The 12,449-nt window shown below is 40.9% G+C and overlaps 1 protein-coding gene across 1 annotated transcript; it reads right to left on the bottom strand.

The window, feature by feature from the left end:
* Positions 1 to 3,811: 3,811 nt before the first annotated feature.
* LOC120437970 (protein asteroid homolog 1-like) lies at positions 3,812 to 7,448 on the bottom strand. The gene is made up of 4 exons (XM_039608465.1): positions 6,225 to 7,448; positions 5,919 to 6,123; positions 5,514 to 5,676; positions 3,812 to 5,433 (listed from the first exon to the last, which is right to left on the bottom strand). The coding sequence occupies exons 1-4, from the start codon at positions 7,428 to 7,430 to the stop codon at positions 5,295 to 5,297; spliced, it is 1,713 nt and encodes a 570-aa protein (XP_039464399.1). The 5' UTR covers positions 7,431 to 7,448; the 3' UTR covers positions 3,812 to 5,294.
* Positions 7,449 to 12,449: the final 5,001 nt, after the last annotated feature.

The raw sequence follows: 12,449 nt of genomic DNA, 5'->3' as shown, positions 1-12,449 counted from the left end.
CCTGGGATCCTTTGTCGTACCATGTACCAATGATAGGTGAAACTGATGAGTGAAACTTCTGCATGTAATTAAGAGACTCGTTCGGTGTAAGTTTTGTGGAGGGCGGAGTTCGCCAGTTTAAGTTTTTAATGAGTTTTAGCTGAGAACGCAGCTGTAATGTTAGCATGCTAAGTTAGCCTGGTCGCAAGCGTCAGGTGAACGGATTTGCTGCAGTTTTTTTAACAGCGTGCACTCTTTTTTTCCTTCATCGGGAGAGGAGTACTGGCAGGCGCATGACACACACATCTCAGACCTTCATTTCTGTGTTGCAGGTATGGAGATGTTTTTATGTTTGGGGGATGCAGTTTTTCATTGATTGCTTTTATTATCAGTTTTTTATTGCCTGTTGGATGGCATTTATTAATGTAATTGTATTTTGATATAAGATTTGAATTATAAGCACCAAAATGTTGGGTCGTGGGTTTTTAAATTATTTAGTTTATTGTTCTTATTAGTTGTTTTTACTGATTTATCATTGATATTGTCATGAACTAGCTGTGTGGAGGCAGATGAGGACCCAAACGCAAAACTCACGGAGACAGGAACTGAACTCAAAATCACTGCTTTATTGCAGGCCTTACAAAGAAACAGAACTAAACTGGGAATGCTAACAGATGACCGAGGGAACACAGAAAGGCACACAGGTTCGGGGAGGAGACATTGACGACGCGACACTGAACTGAGGGAGACATGCACATAAATACACAGAGGGTTAACGAGGGAAGTGGGAGCACACGGGGAACACAGCTGACACAGATAATCATAACGAGACATGGCAGGAGTAAACAACATTGACGGGAGACTATCAAAGTAAAACAGGAAGTATGCAGAGGTGCAGACAGGAGGAGAGAGAGCACGGGGAGAGCACAGGCATAGTGGGCTGGGGAAACATGGAATGAAACACGAGGGCTCACCGATACATAGAGGGGCACACGGGGGGTAAACAAATAAGAAACATCTTAACAGAACAACCTAGAAACCAAGGCATAAATAAAGAACAAAACCCAAAACACCTGAAAACTAAGAATACTGGGCCAACATGGCCCAGGACCATGACAGATATATTATTTATTTTGTGCTTTTTGTTGTTTTTTTGAGAGCTTAAGTTAATATTTCACAACATAAAGTTGTATTTGATTTATTGTATTATTGTGGCATTAATAAACCTGCAGGCACAGCTCCTTTCAGCATGGCCAGAGAGGTGTCCTGGCAGGCACGCGACACACACAGCTCAGACCTTTATTTCTGTGTTGCAGAACACAACACATAGACAGGCGTACCTTACAGACCAGTTACAAAGGAGAACGTTGATATAAAGATTGAACTGGGTGAATCAAGCATTATCAGCGGAAATGCAACAAATCTCTGCTACACGTGATGTAACTTAACTCTGGCCATGAGCACCAGTCCAACACAGCAGGCTCATGTAGCCCCCATTATTTTATATTGCACATCATAATTATGCAAATTCTCATGACCATTGATCAACAACCACTGACCAAAACCCACTGATCAAAGAACACTGATCAATGTCCATGAGTACCATTCACAGAGAGTTGGGGGATGGCTGCAATCACAGCATTGTAAGATGGCGAAAGATGTACCCTTAGGCCCCCTCCTCGATTCAGAGATGGTCTTTCCCTTTTCACGTAAATGGCCTCCTTGACTCCGCGCTCAAACCAGCGTTCTTCCCTGTCCAGGATGTGTACATCCTCATCGTTGAAAGTGTGTCCACTGGCCTGTAGGTGTAAATAGACTGCAGAGTCCTGGCCTGATGAGGTTGCTCTTCTGTGTTGTGCCATCCACTTCGCTAGAGGTTGTTTGGTTTCCCCGATGTATAAATCCTGGCAATCCTCCTGGCACTTAACAGCGTACGCTATGTTACTCTGTTTGATTGATTGATCATACTTTATTCATCCCGAGGGAAATTGGGTTAAGGCTGCCAGCCGTGCCAGCGCCGTCTTACCCTTCCGACCATACATACATTACACAAACATCAAATGGGGAAGACAGGTCAGAGGGGTATAACAATGGAAAATGCACCACATGAGGAAAGATAAGGAGTAAAAAATAACTCCCCCCAGACTGAGCTCCAACAGGGAGATCAGTTTGAGAACAGAAAAAAACACCTCTGCACATAGCACATGAAAAAACTCTTAATACACCAAAGAAACACATGACAAGCAACAGGGGCGGGTAAAGGGTGAGAGACATCCAATGTAGACAGTACATCCGGGCCTGCAGCCTATGCGCTGGTCTCCTTGATCCACCGTCAGCATCGGAAGGGAATAAGCGTCGAAGGCGTTTGGAGGGGGGATGAGTGTACATCTGCATGTGTATATGTCTGTGTGCGTGTGTGTGTGTATGTGTCCAGAGTTCAGCTGAGACAGTGTCCTTCGCCCTGCAGGCTAAGTAAACAGTCTTCCAGCCAACCCAGGTGGCCTTGCATAGAATGGGAAGAACAGTCTAAACACAGTCGGGGGACCCGATCCTTGGGGTGGACCAGTTTTTGGCGCAGCGTGTTTTGGGGTTTAAAAGCCACAGAGACCCAGTATTTAGAAAAAATGCGTCTCAACTGTTCTGATACTCCTGACACATATGGGATCACTACAGGTTTTTGCTTAGGCAGCTGTTGTCCTTCTCTCCTGGATCGGCTGGAGCTTTCTTTAGGTGTCTTCCCAGCTTTGACAAAAGTCCAGCTGGGATAACCACATTTACTCAGGGCCTTCTTGTTCTTGTTCTTCTGCTTCACTGGCTGTTGTGTCAGTGGGGATGGTGTTCGCTCTGTGTTGTAGCGTCCTGATGACACCCAGTTTGTGCTCCTGTGGATGATGAGAGTCAAACCTTTAATACTTATCCGTATGCGTAGGTTTATGGAAGCTGATACTACATGAGACATTTTCCACATTTATTGTCTTTGAACAGAGAACAATAAAGCCATCAAAAATATACAGGCTTGTTCAAATACAAACTTCTGTAGTGTGTGCCTGCAGCGAAACTCACCCGAGGAATCCTATTCGTTGAAGCCAAATTGTTATGGAAAATTTCAAATAAAACTGCAACCACTAGGTGAGTGTGTCTTTGAAGTGAGGTTTATTATAATAAAGGAAATAAAAAAAACAACAAAACACAGCACTGGAGAAATTGTCAGGTCAAACACCAAACAGTTTTCTGAGGGAAAGACATTACCCTGAACCCTTTTATACCTCCCAAAGAAAGGACATTCCACAGCAGATCAATTATTAGCAGATTCTTAACTCTTCAATCTAGGAACAGTTCCGACCAACTGTCATCTCATCTGCAACAGTATGTCCAGAGCCCTCAAGAGGAAGGTGCTTGTGAAGGTGCAATAAAACTTGGGCCCCACTTGTGATCCACATGCATACAACTGATGTCAAGAGTGAGCTTTTATACTAAGTACAGAGAGTGTTACTACTATTACTAAAGTGATGTGATTAATACATAACCTAAAGAAATTTCCAATACAGTTTACTTTGAAAGTCTGTGTCTGACATCGGTGTTTGTCCTTCCTACCTGTCTCGTCATGTTTATTGTGTTCAGCCGTGTCTTTCTCCTGTGTGCTGTTTCCTCATTTTGTGTATATTCAGTGTGCTCTCTTGTGTTCGGCGTCAGTCTGTCTGCGTTCCTCTGGTTATCATCTCAGGTTTTTTCTTCTGCATGTTATGGTGTAAGGTTTCTTTACTTGTTTTCCCAGTTCAGGTTATTTCTTAGTTCTGTCTCTGTCACCCTTGCTTTTCTTTGTTTTCACCTATTGAAATAAAGCTCACTTGCATCACAGCCTATGTCTGCATTTTAAGTCTTTCTCTCACAAACTTCACACACCGTGACAGGAACAAGAACAAACTGTCTGATTAGAGATTGCTGATCTGTGTAACTTTATTCAAAAACATTTTAAAACGTGCTCCAAAAGATGTCCAAAAAGCTGAACACTAAATTCAAATCACAGAGAAACAGTTTCAGTTTATTTGTGAAGTTATTTGATTGTAATAGTCATTTGGCCCAATCATCAGATTATACATAGCCAACGTACATTATTGTACTAACCTAAATCACTAAACACCCTAAAGATATACTAGAAATTCTAACATAAAAAATACTATATATGAAGACAGTGGCACATAGAAATAATCGGACCTCGATTACAAGTTTTCCTTGCTATACAGCATTCAAAATCATACATATGTTAGGTGCAAATGTTGTGTTAGAGTCCGTTTGAAGACAGAGAAAGATGTTAGCATCTTTAAAGAGCTTTGAATATTATTCCAGATTTGTGGACCTCTACATGGTCACACTGAAGACCAAAAAATAAAAATAAAACTAACTAATAAAGTTGTTTTAACAGTTACCACAACAACCAAATTAAATACCATCTAATTTCCCTGAAAAATTCTTCTTTCCTCTCTCAGGTGCTCATTAAACACCGGACAGCAATCCATGTTCCTGCTTTCTTCAGATTCATCCTGCTAAATTTGATTCGGTTCAGTTCAGCAAAAGGAGGGAGGAGGAAAGGAAGCCATCGATGTCTTGAAACTGTGTCAATGCATTTCTTTGTGTTCTTAACTTCTACTGTAAAAATAATAAATTCAGTAAACCACATTTAGCTGTTTTGGTTTTTGGTGTTACGGAGTCACAGCCTCGGTGAGGACGGGGTTTTGGGGGTGGGTGACAGGACGAGGAACTGTTCAGAGGTGCGTGTAAGACCCTAACTCTGTTTTCTGGTTTTAATTCTGAATAAATTCATCCAGACATCTAGAAAAGAGAGCTGCACCATGCAAAGTGGGATGTATGCCATCTTCCTCAATAAGACCAGGGTTTTCCCTGAAGGTTTGCAAGTTATCTAAGAATTCCACACTGTTTTATGAACACCACTCAGACACACAGTGGTTTAACAGCATAGTCTCATTGGGGAGGGGACCAGAGAATGCTAGTATCTGACATTGTTCTGGCAAAGTTAAAAACTCATGCAACACTAATTTTAGTGACCTCCAATTGCTGTAACTGGGTATCATTACTGCCAATGTGAATTACAATCTTTCCAAATCTACATTTAGCCAACAGTTTCAGATTAGCCTCAATGTCAGGTGCTGTTGCTCCTGGAATGCATTTGATCATGGTTTCTGGAGTCTCTAGCTGCACATTTCTGAGTGCAGTCAACAATAACCAGAGTTGTTTCCACAATGTGTGTAGTGTTGTCTAGATTGATTTTGGAATCTTCATCCGAGTTCTCCTCTTCCTCAGTCTTCTGCAGTTGTTGGATTAAGAATGGTCTTTAAATTTTTAGATAATTCCTTCTTTTCTCCTCTCAGTGTTTTCTGTAGTTGTTTAATTGTGTCTTCATCTGCCAGCCGATGAAGGAGGGGTCCACAGTAAAGTCTGACAGAGCACAAAATCACAGTTAAAGTTGATGAAGTGTGTTAAACATCTATGGAGCACATCATTAGTGTGGTGTTTACCGGACACACTGAGGTTCTGATAGAGGGGAACACAGCAGCTGGTTCAGGTGGAGGCTCTGCCTCATGCAGCACTGCCATTGGCTGAAAGCATGAGCCACACGTGGCTGCCAGATACTCACACCTTCATCCTTTAAAGCTTTCATCTTCTTCTCAAACTCGTCCTCTACAGACAAAATAAGACAAAGTTTCGGTGCCACAGAACCAGAGACCAGCAGCAGTTTCTCTTCTATTTCAGGCTGATGTGGAAGCATGAGTTCTGCTGCTGTCAAACAAAATCTGTTTAGAGGAACTCTGATTACAGGAACTTTAACTACACCCCATCAGCTGACTGCTTTTTCCCAATAAAGTGATCTGTAGCTATGCATTTCATTGTAGATATCCAAAATGTTACCGAGTGAGACTAACCTGGACCATCGGGCTCACACACAAACCACAGCAGGAGAGCGTGGAGGCAGTTTACAGTTTCAGGTTTTGAATAGTGTTGTAGCTTCTTAAACCAGAAAACAGTTACACAGACTGGCAGCTTCAGCTGGTCGGGGATGTTTTCTAAGTCTGAAGTCTGAACCTGCAGAGCTTGTTCAAACACCCTGCGACGCAAACCCTCAGGAGCCTGCACAGAGAGGTACCACAGACAAGATGTTCACATGTACCACAGAAACATGCCTACCTGTCAGAGTAATTAAACACATATTCAATGATTAACCTCAGTACCTTATGCAGACGCTGTAGTTTCAGTTGTTTCTGTTCATCACTGCTGGGAAGTATTGATGGGACACGGTAGTCTTTGATCTCTTCTCCATCCCTGTCATATTCAGTGCACATCTCACCTCCTGTTAACAGTCCATAGAAGTACTGTCTGATGCGGTAAGCAGCTTTGTAACTACTACGCTGTGAAAAGTCCTCCACAAGTGGGGTCAGCAGAATTGTCTTCTGATCCACAACACTTGTGGTGAAACTGGTGAGTTCTCCACGCTCAACTTTTTCACACACCCATGGTGGCAACTTAGAACTTGTTTTTTCTGGTTTAACATATTTTTTAATGGCTTGTTTGAATGTTTGGTTCTCTTTTTTACCAACATGATTTAAAGCTTCACTCAGAGCACGTTCTCTCTTCTGTGAGTCGTCCAAGCCATCCAGGTTCACTTTACTTAAAAAGCCGAGCATACCATCCAGTCTTTTAATGCTGTACTCACCAGGTGAAGATGATTCCTTTGCAAAAGCACCATTGTCTTCTAATCTTGAATAATCATTTCCTGCTATTGAAGCAAAGACTGACATGAGAGCAGGGTCCAATTTAAAATGCTGACAAAACTTTGAACGTGTGTAGATCTTAGCAGGAATCTTTCCATCCTCTTCTTTTTTCCACTCAAAATTGTGGAGATTAAGGAAACCTTTGTGCACATCAAAGATGTAAAAATCTTTGTCAATGGACAGCACAGCACATTGTTTCTGATTTGCCTCGGAAACAACCTCAGGGTCTGCCTCTCCTAAACACACTTTAAACTCTATTCCTTTTTCTCTTAAGATTTCTATGAAGACATCTTTGACCAAAGGGGGTAACACATTATATCCTTCTGGTAAAGTGCCATCAGGCTCAGTCTCTGCTATTGTCTTTGCTTTTTTCAGTTTATATTTCAGACGAGACACATTTTTTTCATGCTTCTCGGTGTGTGAGCCTCCATCCAGGATGACGTACGGATTGACTTCACAGTCCTGCAGAGTCTTAAAGAAGTTACAGACCTTATGTTTGAATCCGGGATAATCTCCTCCACAGCACTGGTCCAGCTTTGGATCGGATGTATAATACAAAAAATAGTACAGAGCATTACCATCAATGATGAGACTTGTTTTTCCTACGTGAACGTCTTCGTGGAGACACAAATCATCTATCATTTTCTTTAATGTTGAAACCTCCATGATTCCTTAAAGTGTGGATGAAGATAAGCGGTGGTTATTGTGCTAATGCCTCTGTGTCTGCAGATATTTATACACCTACTAGAGTGCACACCCACACCAACACAATGGGTCACACCTATTCTGACTAATCTAACATACCTTTCTTACTCTTTTGGTTTCATTTCTTTAATCTTCATGTTGTGGTTTTCTGTTTCATTTCACTCTGTGGAGCAAAATCAAACGTGTTTCATTAACTTTCCAGCTGTTAATAAAGCAAAGGTACTTTGTGTCCATCACAAAGTCTCATGACTAAGAAAGAAGCAACTGCTAAAAAATCGAAATCTTGAAGCTTGACTGAAAGTCTTAACTCCTCCTCATGGACTAGCAAGATGTCTTTTGGAGAAAGATTAAATGAGCAGATGACACAACCGGCTGTTTCAACAGGACAAAACAAACACACATGAAACTTTTTTGGAATGGACAAAGTAGCACAAAGAACAAACAAAGTAAACCAAAAAAATAAATCTTACTAAATATTGACCCATAATGCAAATAAGCATGCAGCCTGATGTAAATCCACTGGCTCTTCAGCTGATAAATGCTATGGTCACATCAGTAATGTAAGAGACTGCACAACTCTCACAGGAGCTGCTTTTCCTTGGAACAGTGTGCTATTGTTACCTGAAGAGATTTCAAGGAAGCAAGGTAAGATTGATTGATTGATTGATTGATTGATTGATTGATTGATTGATTGATAATACTTTATTCATCTCGAGGGAATATAAGCATCAGTGCATTTTCCATTTCACACAACACAACCCAGTAACCATCAGAAGATTTTTTTTATTTTTTACTTTTGCTGAAGGTTTAGATTCTTTCTGATTGAATTTTTGCTTTGAATAAGTGTTGAAAACATTTTGAATTCAGATTTTACAGCCAAAGTAAAAGCAATAAATGACAAAAAATATTCTTTTAAAGAAGTTAATGCTCTCTGACATGGAAGTGTTAATTTGTGAATTACCCCTCCCTGCCTTAAATATCTTTTAATCTCTTTTTTCACAACTCCAGTAATTGTCACAGTTCTGGGTCAATTTTGAGCCAGCTTTTTCTGTTTCTGTTTTGTTTTTCTAAATATATGATTTGTTTGGGTTTTTGGAGTTGTGCTGGTTTGATTTTGTATTAAGGGGTATTCTTGGTTTAGTGCATTTTACATTAGTTGGGGTTCTGGCCTTTGGTTTAGGTCACTGCCTCTGTTTTATGTGCCAATTTCTTTCTGTCGTTCTCTCGGTGTCAAGTTTGCGTTTTTGAGACTTGTTTCTGATTTCCTGTTTTACTTTGAAAGTTCATGTCTCATGTCAGTGTGTTCAGTTTTACCTCCCCCCTGTCTCGTTAGCCTAATTTCTCCCAGCTGTGTCTCCCTCCTGTTGCCCATTCCCTGATTACTCCCCTGTGTATATAGCCCTGTGTTTTCCTGTGCTCCCTGTTGTGTCGTACCCTCAACTTGCTGTGTGTTCATGATTTCCAGTCCGCCAGCACCTCAGTTTAGAGTTTTGTTTGCTTTTGTGAGTTTTTTTTTCATGTAGAAGTTTTGTCGAGCAATAAAGCTGCGTTTTCAGTTTAAGTCTCATTTCCAAAGAGTCCTGCATTTTGGGTCCACCACTCCTGCCTGCCTGCCACACAGCCAACCATGACAGTAATAACTAGGAAGTGACAGACCAGTGACCTGTCCTGTGTTTTTCTTCTGGTTTCTTTTACAGTACATCTCTGATAGAAATGAAAACAAGACTATTTCCACAGCACACACCTGCACAATCAGTTCATCTGTGACATTTTGTTGTTCAGTTACTGATACATGCAGCACATTTCCTCACACAGCAGGAGCATCTGTCCAACGTAACATGTTTCTCTGTCTGATGAACAAAGACAAAACATTTTATTTAGAACATGATTCATAGTTCCAAGAGTCTGGAAACGTTTTAGAATCATTAACTTATTCGCCACACCTTGGCACACCTTTGTAACTAGCTATCCCACATGTCTGTGAAGGTTCTCAGTCATCCAGGTCATCGTAGTCAAAGGAGTTTGGGAAGAAAGGGTCTGGACTTCTTTAAGTTGCTTGAAGACGGGGGACAGGGGGTCCTTTGTCCCTCTTTGGGGGGATACTCCCACTGGGTTTAAATCTGGGACTCTCCACCATTTGACCTTAGAACTGAAGAAGCTTCTTAGATGAGAGGTGAAACGTCTTCAAGCAACTTAAAGAAGTCCAGACGCTTTTCTTCGCAAACTCCTTTGACTAGCTATCCCACAGTATCTGACCAAAGAAAATGAAAAGGATAAAAAAAAAAACTCATCTGGATCAGTACGAGTCGACTCTGATGTATCGCTGATATATGTGTAGATGACATGTTTGTTCAGTGAGGTGCTGATTCATATTATTATCACATCAGCATTAAAGGCCAGAACCATAAAAATACATTTATCAATATCCTGACCATTTGTTTCACAGCAAAATGAGCAGAATTAAAGAGCTTTTAATGTGTTTCACTTTTCATCTGATCTGTCAAATCAAAATGTTCACAGAGTCAAATGCCGTGGATGGAAGGAAGCAGGAGTGAAGGAGGAAGTGAGATCATTTGATCAATGGTCATGACAATTTGCATATTGATGATCAAGGAACTGACCTCCCAGGCCATTGTTCTTCAGTGGTGCTATTTTCAGTCATTGCGCAAATGTCCTGTTTATAAAGTTAGAAACCTGCAGTCAGCTGAGACTGAAGAAGTCACCTGGATGATGATGAAACGTTTCTCCCACTGAAAACTTCCAGATGAACAGAATCAACCTTTTGGGGCGACCCAACATAGGCTCTCGCAATAAGAAAGATGTGTTTGGTGGCAAAGTATGACATTATTACATTTTTAAAATTTGTTAAAAATGTTTAAAATGAAATTAAAATTCTACTGTTTCCTCTCTTTTAGGTTTAAGCTGAAGATGGAGACAAAATATCAGGAGGAAAACGAGAATTAGAAAGCTGAGGCCCAAAAAGCTGCACCAGTGTCTGTAAAATCTGATACTGACATCTAAAGAAGGCCTGTATGAAAACTACTACCTGTATTAACTGTGCCTGTTTTGAACCAGCAGGGAGGCTTCTGTGAAAATGACTCCTGTTGAGAATAGATTCCTTGATATAGGTCAGTGTTAAAGAGAATATAGTTTGTGATTGCTTGCAACATTATAATATTGCGGTTAATGAGTGTAAGAATACAAAATAGAAAAAAGGCCTGTTATGGGAACAAAGAACTGAGGTACAGGGCAGGAGGACAATCAACCCCACCCCCAGGACAGCAGCAAGAGTTACTGACGGTGAGGAGCAGACAAAGGGCAAACGGGCACTACCATAAAAGGAGATGGGGGTCAGGGTGTCAGCACCCTTGGCCTGTACGAAAACTACTACCTGTATTAACTGTGCCTGTTTTGAACCAGCAGGGAGGCTTCTGTGAAAATGACTCCTCAAGAAATGAAACTCTGTGAACTAATGAGGTTCAATGAAGCTTCAAAGCCTCATGAAGTTTCATCTGATCATAACTAACAGAAACACCAACAATACACAGACCGCTCTGTGAGGCTTTATTTCTGTTCCACAGAGTTTGAGCTGCTCTGTTTTCACACCACTGCCCTGCCTACTCTCCTTTATCACACAGATTCTCAGTCCTAGCATGTTCCTGTGAAATAGGAAATTCACATTTAAATGATCACAGCTGTAACAGTCAAGTTCCTGCAGCTGAACAAACAACCCCACCCTGTCACCACATTTGAATGAAGCTCAGGTGTTGATGCTGCTCAATGATTGGATGGTTGGTTTCAGCTCTGCTCTCAGTCTTTACTGCACAGGTGAAATGTGACTGGATCTCTAGACTGGAAACAGAAACTCACTGAGAATGTTAGCAGTATAAAGATTTATACCGCAAATAAAGCAAACAGTGTTACAGTGTCAGAGCTGATCTGGGATCAGTGTGTTCACTCTGGAGCTACAACAAGGTTTCATGTTAAAAAGGGAACTTTACTCTAAACCAGTCTGACCAGTATGAAAGAAACTTTGAATAAAAACAATATAAAGACGTGTTATTACAACATCTGTACATCAACATCTATGAAATCAATGGACTGATTAGGTTTGTGTTCAGCAAAGGATCAAATCTTTCTTGTTTCCATAAATCATTGATGAAATTACTGTAGTTAAATAAAGTAATTATAAAATTTTGTGTAATTCAAAGGTTGAAAACTTGTAATGTTGTTCAAACTTTCCTGTTTTTATGTGTGAGCAGCAAAAAATTCTCTAAGGGTCTAAAGGTCAAATCAGTAAAGACGATTTCGTGTGTGACAAACAGGTCTGTAGTGGAGATGAACATTCAACAGGACAGTCAAAAAGAAGAAGTCAGTCACATCTGAACACAGAGACACACACAGGGAAATCAAATACAAATTGAATGTAAATGAAGGAGGAAGACAGCAAAGAAATGTTCCAGTGTCCAGTCAAATGAACTCGACTGTTCCTGCTGAGCCCCTCCACCTGTGCTGCTGCCTGTCCAGGAGTCAAACAGTTTGGTGAACAGCTGATGTTTGATTGATTTCTTCATACAACAATTTCTTTTTATTTACTGAAAGAAAACTGTCTCTCAAGTCACACACAGCAACGTGTTACTGTTTCTTCTTTCGTCCTTTCAAAATATATGACAGTAAAGTTAGTTGCGATGTGTTAAGTTAATATTTCTGTTTGGAGTCAAACTGATAGGAGCGGTTTAGCTGCAAGACAGCTGTGACAGGACGATGCTGCAGAGCCTCTTTGTTCAGGTGTGAGTCAGACAGAGAGAGAAAACAACCATGTCTGTTTATTAAACTACTTCACAGTGACACTCACATGAACATGAACACAGTGAAGCTGGACACAAACAGCCTGGTAATGTTGAATCCTTCCAGGATTTCAGTGGTTCTACAAACACACGTCAGCCTGACTGTGAAAGCACAAAGCTGTCGTCCACACAG

This window comes from Oreochromis aureus, linkage group 3 (assembly GCF_013358895.1).
Source record: "Oreochromis aureus strain Israel breed Guangdong linkage group 3, ZZ_aureus, whole genome shotgun sequence".
NCBI classification, from domain to species: Eukaryota; Metazoa; Chordata; class Actinopteri; order Cichliformes; family Cichlidae; genus Oreochromis; species Oreochromis aureus.
The sequence above is the reverse complement of the archived record's forward strand: the minus strand, read 5'-3'. Positions and strand labels throughout refer to the sequence as shown.

Coding starts and splice junctions, on each gene's coding strand:
- LOC120437970 (XM_039608465.1), bottom strand. CDS start 7,430: ATGGAGGTTTCAACATTAAAGAAAATGATAGATGATTTGTGTCTCCAC. Junction 5,677..5,918: donor GTGTGAGCCCGATGGTCCAG/GTTAGTCTCACT, acceptor TTTTGTCTGTAG/AGGACGAGTTTGAGAAGAAG. Junction 5,434..5,513: donor TCAGAACCTCAGTGTGTCCG/GTAAACACCACA, acceptor GTGCTCTGTCAG/ACTTTACTGTGGACCCCTCC.